Source organism: Bos indicus, chromosome 25 (assembly GCF_029378745.1).
Source record: "Bos indicus isolate NIAB-ARS_2022 breed Sahiwal x Tharparkar chromosome 25, NIAB-ARS_B.indTharparkar_mat_pri_1.0, whole genome shotgun sequence".
In the NCBI taxonomy this organism is placed as follows: Eukaryota; Metazoa; Chordata; class Mammalia; order Artiodactyla; family Bovidae; genus Bos; species Bos indicus.
Window position 1 is genome coordinate 33,902,950 of NC_091784.1, and position 21,868 is coordinate 33,924,817.

General features: G+C 41.7%; 1 protein-coding gene across 8 annotated transcripts in view; it reads right to left on the reverse strand.

Annotated features, from left to right (window-relative positions):
- Positions 1–21,553, reverse strand: part of GTF2I (general transcription factor IIi) — an 82,763-nt gene extending 61,210 nt beyond the window's left edge. For 4 of the 8 annotated variants that reach the window (XM_019987533.2, XM_019987532.2, XM_070780001.1 and 1 more), the window contains exons 1-2: positions 21,174–21,553; positions 2,375–2,478 (exon numbers count right to left, since the gene is read on the reverse strand). In XM_019987533.2, coding sequence (XP_019843092.2) covers positions 2,375–2,473 — 99 coding nt within the window. In that variant the 5' untranslated portion in view covers positions 2,474–2,478; positions 21,174–21,553. The remainder of the gene's footprint in view (positions 1–2,374; positions 2,479–21,173) is intronic. The other 4 variants (XM_019987538.2, XM_019987535.2, XM_019987537.2 and 1 more) reach the window with 1 other exon arrangement.
- Positions 21,554–21,868: the final 315 nt, after the last annotated feature.

Genomic DNA, 21,868 nt, shown 5'->3' on the forward strand with positions numbered 1-21,868 from the left:
CTCCCTCCCCATACCATCCCTCTGGGTCGTCCCATTGACTGACTTTCTTAAAAGACAGTCAGAGACATGAAACCACAGTCCAAAAATTCTCAAAGTAAAAACTTTTAAGGTCCTCAAAACCTACTGAAAATTGCTTTCTAAGAAGGGTCATCAGTTGACACTCCCATCTGTACTTCTAGAAGGGCTAACTCTCAGTATCCTAGCAAACATTACTGTGCAACTTTCCCAGAACCATTTTTAAAAGTATAAACCATTATTATACTTTAGTATAATCAATAATCCAGGGAACTCCCTGGCATGCCAGTGGTTAGGATGCAGTACTCTCACTGCTAAGGCTCAGGTTCAATTCCTGGCTGGGGACTTATCCCACAAGCCACAAGGCCTGGCAAAAAAAACAAACACAAAACAAAAAACCCCCACTAAGCCAAAGATTAGCATACAAATCAAAGGGTATTGAAGAATATGGACCTTGAGACAGTTTTCTGTGAATCAGCTTACCTTTCATGCTATGTTAGTGTTTATTGATGCATAAGGGTGCCTCACTAATACTAGGCATAGAAAAGCTTATGGAACTAAATACATATTTACATACATTTTCTCCTGGTTTTTTCATCTTAACATGACTATCTTTAAATTTTTACTCATCTAGAATTTAACTTAACACACGATAAAGACTTTCTTCCCCCAAATAGCCTATGTTCTCAGTATCACTTGTTGAAAACTAAAGCTTCCTCTGGCTGTTTTTGATTTGTACCATTACCACCCTCTAATTTCTTAAATGGGAACTACTTGCATAATATCGCTTTAAAATGGTATCTGGAATAAATCATTTTATACCTACTTTCATAATCAGAAAGCTTCTGAGCTGTGATAAAGCCACAGCAGAGAAACTGTGACCTTGAGGTGAGCCAACAATCTTCTCAGCATGACGAACACTGCTGTACTGAGGTTGTATTATATTACATTTCTGTGAGATGGACCCTGGCTGCTCACCTGTAAGGAACTATTATTTACGTACCTTGAGATAAATGAGGGTGCATTCTTGCTTCACTATCCATTCTTAGTTGGACAACCCTGTCACCAAACGCAGCGTTTATGAAACAGCAAAGCAAGATTCACGTACTGTCTAAGGATTTAGATCAAAGAAACCTATAGGCCAAAGGAAGAGGGATGAAGCCAACCTATAACCTACCATACTTGACAGTACACAACTGGGAACAGGACAGACTTTCACTCCTGCTGGTGAGGAGGAAATAAACACTGCCAAAGGTGAGGAAACTGTGAAGACAGCCTGAGGAAGAGACTGGGTCCTACGCAACATTATGTCATCCTACGTAAAGATTAGTATTAAAGAAAATGACTTAATATCAACAGAGTAGATTTAATCTCTAAATTATTTAACATGACAGCCACAAATGTTGACTGATTTTAAGACCAAAAGCGAGAAATAAGTGACATTCAGAGAGAAATAGTATATATGGTCACTAATCACTCTAAAATTGCTTTCTTGAAGGAGATAATTTTTTTAATTCTTATGTAGTAGAAAGAAGGGGGAAAATGCCCTAATAGAAAAATAGGAGATTCCACTAGTATTCTGCTATATATATAATATAAATTATATATATATAATATATATAATATAAAATATTATATATATATAATACTTAAAGACAGTAAATACACTACCTCCTCCTGCTTAGAATATATAATTTCACTGTGTCAGAAAATACCTAAGTCTAATAGTTTTTAAATCTATGAACTCATACATATTCATAAAAACATGATAAGCAAACTATAGTACTATGATAGTAATATAGGAATGCAACAAAATAATTATTTTGCAATTATGTGTAAATAAGTTTTTTTTTTAATAAAGTTACACTACATATTTGGTAAAGGCCACCGAATTCAGAAAATTGTAAATGCAAAGCACAATATAATAAAGAATAGATGTAAAATAGTGAATATGCTCTTAAGGCCCCAAATTGTGGTAATGTTCTTTACACCAATACAGTAAGACACCGGCAACACACTACAATATACAAACTCACTCAGACTAACTTCAAATATCACACTCAAATTCAAAGCTAAGGCTTGCAAAACAAGGGATTGCCTAAGATATTAGGAGGTAGAAAATTGAAATTAAATGTAAAAAATTACACATTCAGGTAAGTTAACAACATTGTGAAACATGGTATGCAGTAATATTTGATTTGAAAAGCTTAAATCCCATTAACTATTATTCAAGCAAAAAATCTGTATATACTAAAAAAAAAAAGACAAAGTGTATGTTTTCCAAAAACCAATCAATCGAATTTTCACAAGCCCAATGTTACCCAACTGGAAACTTTACACAAGTGCAGAGCCATCTCACCATGGACTCAAGAGCAGACATGAGGAACGTCACCACCATCCTGCTCTCTGAGGACTCCTCGTCTTCGACAGGCAGGGTAGACACTGCTACTTGGGCCATGATCCCTGGGAAAGAGAAGCATTAAGGAGTGAGTGCTAGAAACTCAGTGTCCTGCTCAACGTATGTTTAGAGCTGGAGGGGTCCTCCATGAGTTGCCTAAGAACGAACGAGAACGAGAAGTCGTGTCCGACTCTTTGGGACCCCATGGACTGTAGCCTACCAGGCTCCTCCATCCATGGGATTTTCCAGGCAAAATCCAGAGGATCTTTCTGATCCCGGGATTGAACCTGGGTCTCTCTCATTGTATGCAGATGCTTTACCATCTGAGCCACAGTTTTCTTGCAATAGAGAAAAAGTAGGAGACTCAAAAACCAAGTATTCTAAGGACTTGCCTGGTGGTCTAGCAGCTAAGACCCCATCTTCCAATGCAGGGGGTGTGGGTTTCACCCCTTCTTGGGGAATTAAGATTCTGCATGCCACAAAATGCAGCCAAAAACTATAATAAAATTTATTTTAAAAAAAATATCTGTATAAGATACAGAACCTATCCCCTAATTTTTCATCTAGTTTTATTTCCATAAAATTAGGTCAGCATCACCTTCCAAAATAAATTTAGATGTCACCCAGAACTAGTTTCCCAGTGACAGAAAGAGGTAGTGCACTTCACAATCCAGGCAGTTTATCACAGTTCAACACACATCACCTCCCTTTCTCCTGAGGGCCCTGATTACAGAAAAGTGGATGAAGCAGACAGGGTGGGGCACGGGATTTCTTTCTTTTGGGCTTCTCTGGTGGCTCAGAGGTTAAAGCGTCTGCCTGCAATGCGGGAGACCTGGGTTCGATCCCTGGGTCGGGAAGATCCCCTGGAGAAGGAAATGGCAACACACTCCAGTATTCTTGCCTGGAGAATCCCATGGGCAGAGGAGCCTGGTGGGCTACAGTCCAAGGGGTCGAAAGGAGTCGGATGCGACTTCATTTTCACTTTTCACTAAGAAGGAAACAGGCTGCAGGACAAATAACGTCTACGATTCCTTTATAACACTTTCTCTCTAGAAAACTTTAGTATCAGCAGAGAGGCTCAGCTGAATTTCAAGCGCTATAAAAACCCAACACATAAACCATTCAATAGGAAGTGTTAGCAAGGATGTGGAAAAACAGGAACCCCTGTGCTATCAGGAGTGTAAAATGGTGCATCCATTGTGGAAAACAGTTTGGTATTCCTCTAAAAAATTACCCGGAATTACCATGATGCAGCAATTCCACTTCTGGGTATATACTCAAGAGAACTGAAAGCAGGGATGTGAACAGGTATTTGCACACTCATGTTCACAGCAGCATTATTCACAAGAGCCAAAAGGTGGAACCCCAAGGTCCACCATCAGATGAATGAACAAAATATCATACATCCATATAATGGAATGTAATTCAGCCTTAAAAAGGTATGAAGTTCTGATATATACTGTAATCGAGATGAACCTTAAAAATATTATTATTCTAAGTGAAATAATCCAGACACAAAAGGACAAATGTGTGATCCACTCAAAAGAGATTACCTACCAGACTAAGAGACAGGAAGTAGAATGCTAGTTCCCAGGGACTAGAAAAAGGGAGCACTGAGAAGTTATTATTCAATACATACAGAGTTTAAGTTTGGGACAACGAAAAAGTTCTGGAGATAGATAGTAATGGTGGTCCCACAACACTGAGAATGTAACTAATGCCAGGGGAATTTTAAACCATTAAAATGGTAAATTTTAATATTAATATATATAATAAAAATTTTAAAAGGCAAACATACATCATATAAAGACATTCTAAGAAGCCAAAATCTAAAGCAAATTTTTAAAAATTCTAATAGTAATCGCCAGTCCAGATTTGATGCAGGATACAGGATGCTTGGTGCACTGGGATGACCCAGAGGGATGGTATGGGGAGGGAGGTGGGAGGGGGGTTCAGGATTGGGAATACATGTACACCCATGGCAAATTCATGTTGATGTATGGCAAAACCAATACAATACTGTAAAGTAATTAGCCTCTAATTAAAATAAATAAATTTTTAAAATAAGTACATAAAAATAAACAACAAAAAAATTCTAATACTAAAAGAATTGTTTTCCTATAAATAGCATGCAAATTAGATGCCTATTAAAAAACTATCCCTTTTCAATTCAGTTAATTCTAGGTTTTAGCAAGAGACCAAATAATGAAATGAAATTAATATGAGAGGATAACTGAAAAATTAAGGACCAACAGTAATTCTATAAAACAAATCAGATCAGATCAGATCAGTCACTCAGTCGTGTCCGACTCTTTGCGACCCCATGAATCACAGCACACCAGGCCTCCCTGTCCATCACCAACTCCCGGAGTTCACTCAGACTTATGTCCATCGAGTCAGTGATGCCATCCAGCCATCTCATCCTCTGTCGTCCCCTTCTCCTCCTGCCCCCAATCCCTCCCAGCATCAGAGTCTTTTCCAATGAGTCAACTCCTCGCATGAGGTGGCCAAAGTACTGGAGTTTCAGCTTTAGCATCATTCCTTCCAAAGAAATCCCTAATACATATATATAAATTAATTTACTAAAGACACCTGGGTATTTCTTAACTATTGTTGTTATTCAGTTGCTAAGTTGTGTCTGACTCTGTGTGACCCCATGGACTGTAGCCCACCCAGCTCCTCTTTCCGTGGAAGTTTCCAGGCAAGAATACTGGAGTTGGTTGCCATTTCCTTCTCCAGAGGATCTTCCTGACCCAGGGATCAAACACGAGTCTCTCGTGCCTCCTGTATTGGCAGGTGGATTCTTTACCACTGTGCCACCTGGGAAGCCCAAAGTTATATTTAAATTTACTTAAATCAAAATGGACAAGGCATACTGTTTTTCTATAATAACTTTCATTTAGAATATATTAATACTATCATTTCTGAAAGTTCATAGCATTTCTGAATAATCTCACTTTTCCTTTAATTCTCTAGCAAGAGAAAAAAGATGTGTTCTCATGTTGCAATAATTTCTCAAGATCATATAGTCACCCTCAGAGCCAGAACATAACATTAGAACAATTTCCTGCCTATTGCTGCTTCCACCTCTCACCTTCAATTGCCACAGATATGCTATGATATCCATCACATTCAAAGTGTGTTAAGAACTGGGAGGATCGCCATCCTAACAGCCTGTGGGGAAGTCACAGGAGACAAGAGCTCCCGCTTCATTAACAGAACTTCTCGGGACCATCTCAGTACTCTTTGATGGGAAGAACCCTGGAGGCAGCGGAGTCCAGTTGGGCTCCATGGGGAAGGCCGATTCTGTCTGGGGCTTTCTGCTCTCTAGAAATGGCTGCATCTGGGTCACTTCCCTGAGAGCCCTTGGTCAACACGGATCGTGGAACTGCGTCCGCTCCTCCGCCCTTTGCGAGAAAGAAACTGTCATCGCACAGCCGCATTAACTGCGACCGCGCGAGGATACACCAGGCCGGGTGGTGACAGGAGCTTCCAGAGCACGAGGCCTGATGGGTGGGCCCTCCCAGAGCCAGGAGCAGCAAAGCCAGGCTGGGGCGCCCCAGACCACCAAGCAGCTCCGAGACCCCGGTGGGCTGCCCTCGGCTGCCTCCTCTCTGATCAAAGACACCCACTCACTCACCTCCCAGGAAGGGTCTTTTCACCTCTCACCCTACATAGTCAGTTTAAAATAAGAGCAAGATAGACAAAAAAGAAATAAACATTTATTAAATATAGCTATCATGTTTTATTAGTCATCTTTTAAATATTCACAACCACCCTGGGAGAAAGGAAGAGTAAGAGCAAATCGGAAGTATCCAGGGAGCCTAGGAAAAAAAGAACGTTGAAGGGTAGAGCACCTCACAAAAAGGAAATAGGCACTCTCTTTCTGGTTTAAACAGGGGTGTGTGCATGTGTGTGTGTTAAACAGGGAGGCTGTGTTTGCATGTCTCTCTTGTGTGTCTGTGTCTGTGTGTCTAGAAATGAGCAACAACAAAAAATCCCCAGGATATGATCTGTCATATCAAAACTCAGAAGTCTCCCAAATAAAGAGACTATGAAACAAAAAAATTTCAAGTAACTAAAATGGGACAGTGAATTCTCTGGAACAAAAAGGGAAATGACCAAAACGACTGTGTCCTCCTGTAAGAGTAAATACAAAAATGGCGGATGGCTTTTAATCTTTTTAAACACAAAGAAAGAAAAAATGCACTCAAACAATTCAGAATGTGAGCAGTGTGCAGAGTTCAGATTTCCTTTTATTCAGTACGTTTATCATTCACTGGGCATCTGGACTAAGGACTGTCATCCTTTGATTGTGGCAAATTCTCTGCTATTATTTCCTCGGGGCTTCCCTGGTGGCTCAGATGGTAAAGATCTCCTGCAATGCAGGAAACCCAGGTTCAATCCCAGGGTTGGGAAGATCTCCTGGAGAAGGAAATGGCAACCCACTCCAGGATTCTTGCCTGGAGAATCCCATGGACAGAGGAGCCTGGCAGACTACAGTTCATGGGGTTGGAGTCGGATATAATTGAATGACTAACACACACACACATTATTTCCTCAGGTACTGGTTCTGTCCCATTTTCTATCTCCTGTCCCACACTGAAGCTCAGATTAAATGAATCTTAATCCTTAAATCTCTTACTCTCTTCTGTATGTTTCTCATGTATCCTCCCTGAACTGACTCTGGTCTTCTGACTTATCTTCTATTTCACTCATCTTTGTCTTCACTTGTACTTATTCTGTTAAAACTACCCACCAGGTTTTTTGCTTGTAATTTTCATTTATATACTTTCTATTTGCTGCTATGTCACATTTAAAATTTTCTTCACCCCAAAGATTTTCAAGCTTGACATATTTCTTTAAACATAGTAGTGGGAGTTGTTTCATAGTCTAGGATAATTCAAAATCTCAAGTCTTTGCAGTTGTATTTCTGATGTTTCTCACAGTTCTACCTTCCAATGTATGGTTCTTGTTCCCATGTATACCTGTCTTCTACTGTATGCTGGTTGTTTTACATCAAAACCTTGTTTTAAACATGAGACCTGGTGTCTGGGAACAGTTCCTGCCTGGGAGATCACCATAAGCCAAGAATTCACCTTCCTCGGATCCCCTATATGTTAACCCAGACCACAAACAGGGATACAAGCTGCCTTATTTCTTAATCAGTCTTATTCAATCAGGGGTCGCCAGTTATTGAGGGGAATGGTGACTCTGACCCCTGAATTTTCTGCAGATTCTGTGCTTTGGTTTCAGCCTCTTCATCCCACAAGGTTCTCAAAACTCAAGTACATATGGTGACACTGGCAGATGCCCTCAGAGCAAAAGAGATTTCCACTTCTACTATTAGTTCCCTTAAAAAAGAATTTTTGGGGGCCACTGTGCAGCTATGGGACCTTAAGTTTCCCGACCAGGGATCACACCCTTGCCGCCTGAAGTGGAAGTGAGGCATCCTAACCACTGGGTCCCCCAGGGAAGTCCCCCATCTTCCCGTTAATATTATTAGCTTTCTCATAACAGCTCTTCAAAATTCCTACCAACTTTTTGGTAGTTTTACAAAAGTTTTGCTTTATAATTCTAGAGCATTCTTAGTAGTCCCACCAACTCTGGGAACCACATCTAATTTACAATAGTCTTTATCTTCAAGAACAATTTATGAATTAGCCAGAACTATTATTAAACTGCAAGGTTACCCAATTCAAAGCACCACAAGTAAACAAAGGAAATTTTCTTGTTTTATTCAGCCTAAAGGTGGCACTGACTCCATACAAAGCCAGTCAAGGAACACAAGGGACATCATTAGACTTCTATTCGCTCCCCGCAGACCTTACTTCTCCTTAAGAAGATGGGTTTTTTCCTAAGACGAAGATGACAGCCATGCGTATATCTTTAAAGTTTGACCATACACCTATTCTGTGATCCCTGTACCTTCTTGCTACCCTCTGCACAGAAGGTCTGGGGATTTGCATCCCAAGCCCACTTAAGTGGCTAGTCAGAACAAGATTACCTGGGATACACTGTGATTGGCAGTCCAGCCAGAACTGTGTGGAACAGGAAGGGAAGGGAAGCAGTTATTTAAAGGCAAAGCAGGACACTGTCATCAAGAAAGGGGTTGATAAAAGTGCTCACAGACACAAAAATCATGGCTACCAGGGTCCGTTCCACCTCCTTTCCCGTTTTTTCAGTTTCTTTACTTCTTCAACTACAAATGTTTTTAACTTCATGTTTTGTTTCCCTGATCTGATTTTAATTCTCCTTTATGAGTTTCAAAACTGAACTTAACTGGCCTGTTGCTGTTTCGTCTTTTTATCTTTTAACCTGTCAGCTATTGTTTAAAAGAAGCAACGCCTTCTTTTATGTTTCTGAAAACGGACTCCAGCCATTCTGTAAAGTCTTCTTGGGTTTCTTGTTGGATATCTTTCAGGGATTAGGTTTGTCTGTGTCCTTACTGCACTGATCTCTTCTACCTGAAAATAAGCCAATAATTAATTCCATGTAAGTGCTTGGGTTTTTTATGGTTTGTTTTTGCTGTAACCAGTGTGCCTGCTACTTATTTATTTATGGCCACTTGCTCCGCACAGCCTGCAGTATCTCAGTTCCCCAACCAGGCAGGGATGGAAGCCACAGCCCTTGCAATGGAAGCATGGGGTCTTAACCACTGGGCCACCAGCTTAGGCCACTGGGCCACTTCCCCCATGAAAAGTTTTCATTGGACCACACTTCCAATTTTAATTTATTGATCTGTGCCATTAATGCTGAGCAGCAGAATAATAGAGAGATTTTATAGTGAGTCAAACAGAGCTCTATAACATTTTGACATAGGCCATCATCACTCTAATGAAAAAATCGAGACTCTAAGATTTCTGATTGTGTTGATTTCTAAATATTACTAAAATTTCAAATTAAGCAATAACTGCTTCAAATTAAGGTTCAGGTCAGATTGTTAAATCAGTGGGGGGAGAGGGGTCATAACTCTGATCTTGTTTTTTTTTTATTACATTTATGTCTTATTTCTTTTTTGTGATGTTATAGTTATTTTCAACAAGCATTTTTCCATTTCAATCTTAAAGCTTACAATCTTAGATCAAGAAGAAAATTCAAGATATTTTAGTGCAACCTCTTTGTTCCATTGTATTAGAAATGAGAAACCCAACCCAACAAGATTAGCTGTCTGGATAAAGTCATAGAGACAGCTAATTTTATAACCAGGGACTAGAATTGTATCTCCAAATTCTAACTTTTATGCATAAAAATAACCCAAGAAAGGCAGGTTAAAAGGTGATTAGAACTGTACTACTAGGCAATCTTCCTAAGGCAGCAAATTAACTGGCACTTAGAAGCAAATTGAAGCAAAAGTGTAATATCCTTTTTGTCCAAAAGGCAAATACTAGAGAAGAAGGCGATGGCACCCCACTCCAGTACTCTTGCTTGGAAAATCCCACGGAGGAGGAGCCTGGTAGGCTGCAGTCCCTGGGGTCGCTAAGAGTCGGACACGACTGAGGTGACTTAGCAGCAGCAGCAGAGGGACACTGAAGGGTACATGTGAACATACAACAGCACTTTCTGAAAAAACAAAGAATATTGTTCAAAGAAATAAATACGAATGATTTGCAGACCGATTGTCTAGATGAACGCGTAACTTTACGTCACAAAACTCTGCTGACAGGCACTGTCAGGCACACACATCACCATTAACAGTGACAAACAGCCATGAGTCGTTTAAGCAATGCTTTATTTTAGTAAAATCCAAAAACCAAGATCCATGGTCAACTAGGAAGAAATGGATTTGAACTCAGCCAGGCACCAGGTTCAATATTTTCTTCTCAAAAATTTCATTTTCAGTTTTCTATAGTCAGTTTAAATTCTCTATTATTTTTACTTATCATAAGCAACTAAGAGCCACACTGTACATTTAGTTAAGTATGATGAAATGAACTTTACGACTACAAAAATCAGTAAGTTTCCCAACTCAGTGTTTTATTTCTAGAGCCATAATTACTAAACCGCAGATACCTGGATCAATTAAAACTGAGAAAACATTAAAAATCAATTAACATACTTACCCCTAGGATATTGGCCATGGAAGGCTACAGACAGTATTTAGGACAGATAATATGGTATTCAAGTCTGCAATTAAACAGGCTTAAGAGTTTAAAAACAAAGAGGGGGGGAATACTTTAATTAATCAGGAAAATCTTCCACTGAAACTTAATTTTTCGACCTGCACTCCAACAAAATGCAGCATGGCTTTCCTGTGCCGTGGTTGCTTCCACCGGACCAGTATTTAAGATGAGCTATCTCTTCCGTGGTTTTTTCTGGTTGTTGTTTGGTAGCTTCAGCTGGTAAAGAATCTGCCTGCAATGCAGACACCCCAGTTTGTTCCTGGGTCAGGAAGATTCCCCTGGAGAAGGGATAAGCTACCCACTCCAGTATTCTTGGGCTTCCCTGGTGGCTCAGAATCTGCCTGCAGTGCGTTCGACCCCTAGCTTGGGAAGATCCCCTGGAGGAGGCACAGCAACCCACTCCAGTATTCTCGCCTGGAGAATTCCATGGACAGAGAAGCCTGGCGGGCTACAATCCACAGGGTCACAAAGTGTCAGACACAACTGAGTGACTAACACACAGACACACATCTTTTTAGTTGTCTCCATTATTTGAGATCTAGTTTCAGGGTTTTTTTTGTTTATAAGGTTAGCTAAAACTCTAATTTACCAATTCATTTAATTTTACTAAGAGCCACAAAAGCCAAATTTCAACAAAATTGTGACTGAAGGCATCATTACAATCTTAACTACACTCATCTTCAGCGAGAAGTATAAAATAACTTTCAGTATCACTTAATTCTAAGAACAGTAAAATGGAATTTCAAACTTTTATAAAATGCTGATTTTATAAAAGTATTTTTTTTAATGAAGAGAACTAAGAAAAGGCTAAAATTCATCATCTAAGATACTATTTTGTCTTAAGATGGTGCCTAAAATAAAAGGCAAGGACCTAATAGCTGAATCAGCTGATTTTATCCTAAATAAGATTCAGTTCCATTAAAATTAGTATAGGTTATCATGTAATATTACATATTGGCAATCTATTAGGCTGCCTAAAAATTTCTACCTCTGAAACTTGTATTTAATAGCTCTGTGTTCTAGCTACAATATCCTAAAAGCTAAAGTTTTTTTTAGGAGAGAAAACTTACTCATCCCTAAAACGTCAGTATACATTTAGTGAAATCACTTTGGGTTGTGAACAAAGATTTTATAAATATCTTAAATTTTTTTCAGCATAGTACCATTTGTTCTGGTCTTCCCAGGTGGCTCAGCAGTAAAGAATCAACCTGGCAATGCAGGAGACGCAGGTTCGATCTCTGGGTCCAGAAGATCCCTGGAGGAGGAAATGGCAACCCACTCCAAATATTCTTGCCTGAGAAACCCCATGGACAGAGGAGCTTGGCGGGCTACAGTCCATGGGGTCACCAAGAGTTGGACGTGACTGAGCATGCACGAACCATTTGTTCTAATTATGTCCACGGAGCAGTTTCTAAAGAAAATGTATTTATAGTTATTCATTGACTCCATTAGTTTAACTTCTGAAAGATCTCAAGAAGGTAACTTAGTATCTTGACATGTTTATTGTGACAGCTGCCAGACACATTTTACAAAGCAGACCTTTTCTAACATAAGACTAGTTGATACTTCAAAAATAAATTGCCCACAATCACAGAATTATTATATTACTAGACTCTCATCCATATCTGTTCTTAATTCCCAAGTTCTTTTAAACTACACTATACACTGTAACCCAATTTTTAACATTTTTCAAATTCCACTACCCACAATATTTAAATTTCATTGTTTTCAAGGACTTAGGTTAACTCCTCTACGTGAGGTTTTTAGGTTCAAGCACTAAATGTCATCCCTAAAAAAGTTTAAAATTCTCAGCCTAAATTTTTAAAATTCCCAGCATTCCACAATGCTAAAAAGACAAGAGATATTTTCATTATCCCTAAGTACTGCCTCACAAAACACTTACTAGGCAAAGGAAAATATAGCATACATCATCCACCATTTTAACCAAGTGTTCAAAGTAACTCCAGTCACGGGACAAATAAACATCATGCCCAGCCAACAAAACACAAGAACACTGTGATGTTCCTGTCCAAAAGGCACTGGACAAAGCAGAGCTGAGAGTCATTTTATGAAATGACTGCTCTGTAACCTTCAAAAAGGTCAAGGGCATGAACATCAAAGACAGAGGAACCGCTCTACAGTGAAGTATATTATAGAGATGGGACAACTGGATGCAAAGTGTGATACTGGGGATTCCCTAGTGGTTCAGTGGTTAGGACTCTGAGCTTTTACTGCCGAGGCCACAGTTCAATCCCTGGACAGAGAGCTCAGTGTGCTGCTGGACTAGGCCCTTTGCTACATACAATGAGTGGTGTTTGCCAAAACATGAATGGGCTTGCAGGATGAAGGGTATGTGGGAAATTTTTGTTTGTTTGCTCTTCTTATAATTATTTTGTTTAAAGTGTTTCAAAATAATTTTTAAAATATTTCATGTATATTAATTAAAACACAGCCACTAATTAAAATTCCTCCTACTTTTGCCTGACTTCAAAGGGGTTCTAACTTTTTTGCTTTTGCAGTCACAAGTGGAGTATTAAAACTGGGAAAGTGAAGGATGTTACACTGTGATTACTGATTAGAATTTGTCCCCATCAGCTAAATAAAATTGGATTTTTTTTTTTTTTTTGGCTTCTTGCATTTTAAGGAAGGAGCGATTAGAATTTCATGTCAAAAGTATAAACACACACACAACTTTATCTAAAGACTGTCAGAAGAAACTTCTACAGACTATGTATCAATCAAATGGTGTATCAGGGTCTTTCAGTTTCAACAGTACTGTGTTTGGGTTTGAGACCAGGTCCTCCATCCAGTTCTGCAGTCAGCACTCATGACACACTGGTTAATTCAAGGTGGACCAAGGCTGATTTTTAAGTCAAGGCTTTTAAGTTTTTATAGTAGGCTACGCTTACATTTTAAGATGTGTTAAGTTGCTTTGGTTGTGTCCGACTCTGCGACCCTATGGACTGTAGCCTGCCAGGCTCCTCTATCCATGGGATTTTCCAGGTAAGAATACTGGAGTGGGTTGCCATTTCCTCCTCCAGGGGATCTTCCCGACCCATGGATGGAACTCAAATCTCTTGTCTCCTTCATCGGCAGGCAGGTTCTTTACCACTAGTGTAAATTATTAATTTCTGCGGAAATAAAGTTTGTAATTTTATCAGTAAACATCAAGCAATCTCTCAAGACAAAACAAAATACATTGCAAAGGTTAGGATTTGAAATGATCTCCAAGTGTTTACTTTCATACTTAAAACATTATACCCTCTCCACCCTATTTCCAAAAAACTGTTGAGACAGCTAACAAAAATAGTCAAATTTTTTTCTTTTTTAAAAAGCCAGAGGGGACTTCTCAGATGGTCCAGTGGTTAAGAACCCACCTTTCTATGCAGGGGACATGGGTTCAAGCCCTGGTTAGAGAACTAAGATCCCACATACTGGAGCAACTAAGCCCACACACTGCAACTAAGACCCTTTGCAGCCAAATGAATACATAAATATTTAAAAACAGAAAAGCCAGGGGACTTCCCAGGTGGTCCAGTTGTTAAAGGCTCCAAGCAGGTCTGAGTTTGATCCCTGCTCAGGGAACTAAGATCCTACAGGCCTCATGATGGAGTCAAATAAGTAAAATAATAAAAACTAGAAAAAAAAAAAAAAAACAGGTGAAGGAAAGAATGATAAAATAATTAAAAGAAGTCAGGGAAAGTGGATCTTTCCCAATAGTGGATTACAAGTTCAATACTGAGTTTCACAGTATCCAGAACACTGTCTTTGCAAAACAAACACACACCTTATCAACTATTCAGGAAAATCCACAACTTTTCTTAGCACTAGTTTGAAATTTTTCACACATGTATAAAGTATACTTTTACACTGATAGTCCAGAGTTTTTTAAAAGGAGCAGCTTTCTCTACCAATATACAAAGAATGTACTCCTTTTACTTTACGTCAAGTTTAAAAAACATTTGGTTTACTTGTTAAACTGGCTCACTTGTTTTTTTCTAACTTTGTATGAATTGGAGGAGGAAATGAAAATCAAGTAACTGGCGTAAAAGCTCCATCTTTTCTCTTTTTAATGTATTGTCCACAGAAAGCAGGCAACAGAGCCAAGCAATTATGAACGGCAGCTTTGGAATGAGGCCAAAATTCTGAATTAAAGGCCTAGCTCCAATATTAGATATGGCTGGCTGTGGGATTCTTTAATCCCAAATCTCCTAGTCTGGAAATGACAATAAATACGTGAACTTAACTCACAAGGTTCCTATCAGAATCTGTCAAGTACCTGACAGAGTGCTAAACATAAGCATTCAATAAACTGAATAAGCACTTAATTTTAAATTTAATTAAATCACTTATTCCTAAAATACACATATATGGGGACTTGTCCAGACTCTGCGCTTCCACTGCAGTGGCGGGCCTGGGTTTGATTCCTAGTGGGGAAACTAAGATTCCACACAGCAAACTAAGATCTGTGCAGCAAAGCCAAATAAAACAAATCAGTCAAATCCCTAGAGACAGAAAGTAAAACGGTGAGTGCAGGGGCTGCAAGGAAGAGGGAATGGGTTAATGGGCAACTTCAGTTTAGGAAGATGAAAAAGTCCTGGAGCTGGACTTTATGATGGCTGCTCAACCCGGTGACTGCACAAACTGCACTTAACACTGCTTTGTCGTATGTCTATTTTACCACCATTTTTTTAAAAATCACTATCAGGAACTATCTGAAAGAACGAGGTTTTCATGGTGGAAATAGCCGACACAAATTCTTCACAAAGGGACAAACTCATTTCTCAGCAGTTTTCTCTGCTATTGAAAGATCTGTTCAGATCCATCTAAATTCTGCCCCAAGGAAATCAATAAAAAGAAAAGGCAACGATCCAGCAATCCCACTAAGCATACACACAAAAAGCTTGAAAACTATTTTGAAAGCTCAAAATACTTGTACAGCAATGTTCATGTTGCAACACTGTAATGCCCAAAAGGTAGAAACAATCTGAATGTCCATCAACAGATGAACAGAAAACAAAATGTGGAGTACCACGCAATGCGGCACTGTTCAGCCACTTTAAAAAAGCAATGACGTTCTGATACACACAACACAGATGAAGCCTGAAAATATTACTCCAAGTAAAACAGCCAGACCCAAAAGGACAGGACTGCATGATTCCACTTACATGACAATCTACAAGAAGCAAATTCACAGAGAATAAAAGTAAATGAAGAGATTTCCAGGAACTCCGGGGAAGAAGGCCTTCTATCTGGGGCAATGAGAAAGATTTTAGAAACAGTGGTGATGGTTATAGAATGCTGTGACTGTAATTAAAGGCACTGAATTTAAAAGGCTTAAAAATGCTTTAAATGGAAAAAAAGAAAAAGAACAGGAGAAAAGTGGGAAGCTAACAATTTCCCTGAACCCCTTTAGGCACTTTTCAAACTAATCCCAGCACTAGGGTCAATCTCTTTGCACTTTCCTTCCTTATTAAGTGGGCATTTTACATGCTGTCACCCTCCCCTTTGTCAAATTATCATTTCAATAAAGTAATCTAAGTGGTTTCAAGACTGAGGCCAAGAATACTTTTTAATTTTAGTGCAGTTCCACTATCTCATTTTCTTTATATTTTGGTCTGAAAATTCAATTGAGACAAAACTCTGTTCACATTTACGTTATAGTCAATACTAAGAGCTTTTTCTAAATACATCAAATTCTTAATAATGAATAAGATATAAGCAGTTTTCTCAGGTATCATTTAACTGTCAGTTTCTAGTGAAAACACGAAGGTGAGTGAGACCTGACCACAATTAAGACAGGTAAACTTTTCTTACCTTCTTTAATTGCCCACTAACAACAAAGAAATTCCAATTGCCCTTCAACACATTTATGAGTTTCTGTCTCAAATATAACAGCCCAGGGCAGGGGTGGGGTGGGGGGAAGGTACTGCTTTGAAAACTTGTATGATAGCTGAAGAAAATTGGTGGAGGGATTCTGTGTTGGGTAAGCAGTTCTAAAGGCTATTTTCCAATTTTAAGTTTACTAATTACAAGGCAGACATTAATCTCCATTATGGAAATTCACATTATAGATAGCTGTCTACTAACCAGGGCTCACTTTAACCAGATGCCCCAAATAGGACCAAACACTTGCCTACGCTCTGACCCTACAATCACACCAGAATACAACCACATACAGGTTTCCCTGGTGCCGCAGATGAGAAAAGATCTGCCTGCAGTGCAGGAGACCGGGGTTCAATCCCTGGGTCGGGAAGAGGCCCTGGAGATGGAAATGGCAACCCACTCCACAATTCTCACCTACGAACTCCCATGCACAATCACAGACAGTACTTTAAGCTGGGGAACGGGTGATGTATTTCCTTTGCCATCCTACAAAGACAAAAACACTTTGTCAGAGGGGAAAATCCCTGAAGAACAATTCTTGCCCTCACAGAATTTACATTCTCCAGAGTCTATGGAGATTAACCTTGTAATCAATAGAACAAGGACTGGTATCACATGCAGTTTTTATTTCCTTTGGAAATTCAATTTCTATAAAGTATTAAACATAGTATTTAATTTTAATTCATTCAATCTTCAGAACAACCCTAAAAGAGAAACAGTTTCTATTATCATCATCCTTTTGATACATAGGGAACATAGGGAAACTGGGATACAAAGATGTGAAAGGGAATTAATTGTTCAAGGTAACACAGATGGGAGTAATTTCAGAACCTATGTCGATAGGCACCCACTAAGCCATACTGTCTCACTCGGCCGTAAATTCATTTTGCCTCTGAAGTTACACTTTTTAAATAAGCGAATTCTTTTAAAGTCCTCCATAATTTTTCAATTTACAACCAAGGAACATGAGTCGATCTGCCATCAACTCTGACAATCCCTATGCAACTTTTTCTTACTTTCCCACTAGGTCAAAGTGGGAAAAAGCAGAGGAGTAGCGACAGAAACAGGCATGGAGTATGAAGGCGAGGACTGCAGAAACAAAGAGGAAAAAAAAGAAAAAACAAAAATGGGAAAACTGCATCTGGGAACATTCCTGTAAAGGAAAGCCAAGAAAGAAGAAAATGCTAAAGGAAGAAGAAGAAAGAACAGAAAAAGAATATTAAGATGCATTCAGTACTTCTGATTTATACACCTAATTTTTTCCAGTATTATATACACACATTCTCTCAAATACTAATTCTTAGTTTTACTACCCCCACACAAGTAGCCTCAGCTACACATTGGTTAATCGAGCATTGTTCTTCATATTGGGGTTTCCCCTGTGGCTCAGCTGGTAAAGAATCCGCCTGCAATGCGGGAGACCTAGGTTCGATCCCTGGGTTGGGGAAGGCTACCCACTCCAGTATTCTGGCCTGGAGAATTCCATGGACTGTAGAGTCCATGGGGTCACAAAGTGACCGACACAACTGAACGACTTTCACTTCACATTCTTCACACTGCCATACTGCCACTTAAGCTCACTGATTACAAGGAAACCCAACTCTACAATTATAATGAACAACTGATTAATTACATTTCCTACCTTCTTTTAGTAACAATGAATAAGCTTCTCAAATAAATGGAGACAACTTTTGAAGAAAAAAGGTACCAATGTAAGGACCTTTAGTAAACTGCTATTAAAAATTTCTTGGTAATTATCTTTCAGGTGTGTGCGTGTGTATTCAGCTCTGTCTGCCTCTTTGCGACCCCATGACTGTAGCCCACCAGGCTCCTCTGTCCATGGGCTTTTCCTGGCAAGAATACTGGAGTAGGTTGCCATTTCCTTCTCCAGAGGATCTTCCCGACCTAGGGGCTGAATCAAGTTTTTGTCTCTAGCATTAGCAGGTGAATTCTTTACCTCCAGGCCACCTGGGAAGCCCTTATCTTTCAGGTAGATTACCTCTAATACATTTCAGCAAAGGTGAAATATTAATACTATTCTCAAAGAGAATTAAATCACCAACAATTCTTCAAAAAAATGCTTTCCCTTAGACATACATAAAAATCACTTGATGAGCATCTGTTTAAGCCACTAAGACAATTTCATGTTAGTTACACCACAGCAGTTTTGTGAAGAGACTGCAATATTTGAAAAATTCATATTTTCAAAGAAGAATGAAACATGATAGAATTTAATTAGGTGGAATGCAAGGTAAATAGCTGGTCACCAGTAATAACAAAAAAAGGTGAAGTGTTTGGAACTTTTTCAGTGTTTTGATTTACTTGAGCAGAGACTTTGTCTTTTATATTTTATGTTTTGGAACACACCATCGATCTAAGGATCATCCAAATAAAATGATAGAACATTACTAGAAACTAATCCCACTCCCCTTATCTAACTTAAGATTACTTTCCCAAAACAGAAATCCATTATACTAAAATTTAAAATCATTGTCACAAAGACTTGTGCCCCAAGACAATGAAAGCCAAAGCCTATGCTTCAATGACAAAGTCTTTTAGTCACTTTCTTAGAAGTTAGTCAAATCATTGGTACATGGAACTGGGGGTGGGGGGAAGAATTGGGGAGTTCCAGCTGCTCTGCCTGCCAAGTTAAACAAAAATTCTTAACTCCCTGTTTGCCAAGTAATCTATAGTAAGCAGTCTGAATTACTTTGATTCTTTAAGACCTCGTTTTAAAGTAAGGAAAAGCATGCACCTAGAATAAACTCCCCTCACAACTTAATTTCATACTAGAGTGAATAGTTCTCACAGCGTTCCTCCTCAGAGCAGCAGCCTTAGCATCAACAGCGAACTAGACAGAAATGCAAATTCTCCGGCCCATCCCAGACTTGCAGCATCAGAACGTCTGGGGTGGGGCCCAGCAATTGTGTTTTAACAAGCCCCGCAGGGGATGCTTGGATTCTGAGAACCAATGGCCTAAGGGCTAAGAGTCATAAAAGTTCAAGGTTTTCTGGCTTGGTGACCAACAGGTAATCACCCAGCTTCTCTAGACTTCTCTTTTAAACAGTGGAATTAGGGGGGTGTTATGAATATTAAATAAGAAAACCACTTTAAGTTTCTAAGAGCGATGCCTGACATATAAAAACATTACTCAAGCACTAACTGCCGCTACCAATATGAGCTTTGACGGTTGTAAACTGGAAGGGGGATAAAGACAAAGACAGAAAAGGTTTAATCCCTAACTCTCCAGGAGTTTAAACCTAGTGACCAGGCCAAGGCACGTGTACACAAAGCAGAACCAACCAAACTCCAAGAGGAAATAAAGAGGGGCAAACGGGCTGACCGTAAGAAGAAGCAACAAATTCTGACCCAACATTATAAGAGAAGGCTTTAAAGAAGTGACTGCATATGAGCAATAAGAGTTCCACCGCCTCAAAGGAACAAAAAGTCATTCCAGCCTACAGGTGTGAGCCAAGATCACAAGAAGCAAGCGAAACGAAAAGTGCACGGTAGCAGATTGCAGTGGCTGGAAAACGGACCAGGAAAAAATATGCTGTAGGACATAGAATCGGTCACCCCAAATCCCGGGGCTTAGCTGGGGGTGGGGGTAGGATTTGGAGGCGTGGCTAAGACCCGGCCTCCGCCCGGCACTCTAATGCACACGCTCGTCTGCAAACTAAGTTCCCCTTTTGTTTTCTGAGCACCCAGAGACCACTTTTACGCACAGCGGCCTATCAAGCCATTGTCTGCAGCAAAGTTGAACGCAAGAAGCTGAGAAGCGTGCCCGGAGGCCCGCATTCCGAGGAGTGGGCGCCACTCCAACTAGACCTTACGTCTGAACATTCTCAGACACCAAGAAGCGCAAAACCATGAACACTTTAAAAAAAAAAAAAAACGTTTTATTAAAAGGCAAAATTTGGATAAGCACAAAGTCGGGAGTAACGAGGGCAGGGGGGTTTGTTTTGGGGGTTTGTTTGTTTTTTGTCTTCTTCTCTGAATCCCCTCTGGATACTGGCCGAATCCCGATGGCTTATTTTCCCAAGCTTGCAGGCTGAGGTTTTCCTTCCGGTCATTGTGCTTATTTCCCCCAAAGAGCAAGGCCCCGCTGGGGCAGGCGCGCCGGCCCGGCCCCGGGACAAAGCCCACTCCCGGGCTCCACCTGGGCGCGGGCAGGGGCGGGGAGGGGCGGCGCTCCGCGGCCCGCCCGCCGGCCGCAGTTACCAGGCAGCGCGGCACCGCCCACCCCCGCCGCCCGCCGGCCAATCCGGCGCGTCTGCTGCCCGGGCGCACGAGCCCCGGAGACACCAGTCCGAGCGCGACCCCACGGCTGGGGCCTGGCACCGAGCGCGCACCCGCACCTCCCGAGCCGGCCAATCAGCGGGCCGGGCATGCGCAGCCCGCAGGCTCGCTCGATCGCTCGCGCGCGGGGCCCTCACGCGTGAGGCGCCCCCCCCGCCGCCACACGCCGCGCCGGTGCGCGCGCCCCTCCCCCATGCACCCAGGCGCGCGCGTCAACTGTCGTCCCCCGCGACCGCGTCTGCTCCTGCCCCACCCCCAACGCCGGCGGCCCGGGGCTGGTGGGGGGGCGGGATGGGCCCCCCCCAACACGGCCGCCGACGGTCCCCACAACCCCCCCCCCCGCTGTCCGTGCAGTCCCCCCCGCGGAGGGAGGGGGCGAGTCTCAAAAGCCCACTCGAGATGGCAACCGGGGTGGGGTGGCGGGGAGCAGGGATGAGGCGACGGGGACTCACCCGAGTGCAGCCGCCTCCAGGCAGCGCCGGGGCCGGGGGGCGCCGAAGGGAAGAGAATGTGGGCCGCGCGCGCGCGAGCTGTGGCCGCGGCGGAGCAGCCTGGGGTTGAGACGGACCGATGAGCGGGCAGGAGGTGAGAGGGCGAGGGGGCCCGAGCGTCTCGGCCGAGCTCCTGTCACCGCCGCATGGCCGCCCTTGGCAGGGCCTCGCTCAGCGCCTAGATCCTCTCACAGGGGAACCGAGGGATAGGCCGGGGTAACCGCTGCAGGCGGGCGGCCACGGCTAGAGAGCGCGTGCGGGGAAGCGGGGGGGCGATCGGTGGCCCCTTTTCTCTGCTCTCCGAGCTTCTCTCTCTCACCCTCCTCCTCCTCTTTTTTTTTTTTTTTTTTTTGTTCCTAGAAGGCGCGCTGCGCGTGCGCACCCGCAGCACCGCCCAGCGGGAGTTGTAGTCTCTGATTCGTCCCCATCAACGCGACGGCGGGGGGCGCTGGACTACGACTCCCAGGAAGCCTCGCGCCGACCAGCCCGGAGCCAGAGGACGCGGCGAGCTCGGCGCCCGGCCCTCTCGGGCAAGGACTGTCAATGGAGGCGCGGGTGGTGGGAGCGAGGAACATGGCTGCACCTGGGGCCTGCGCGGCTGCCCGAGTGGGGGAGGGGAGCGGGGACGCAGGGATGAAAATCCAGGCCGAGTCGGC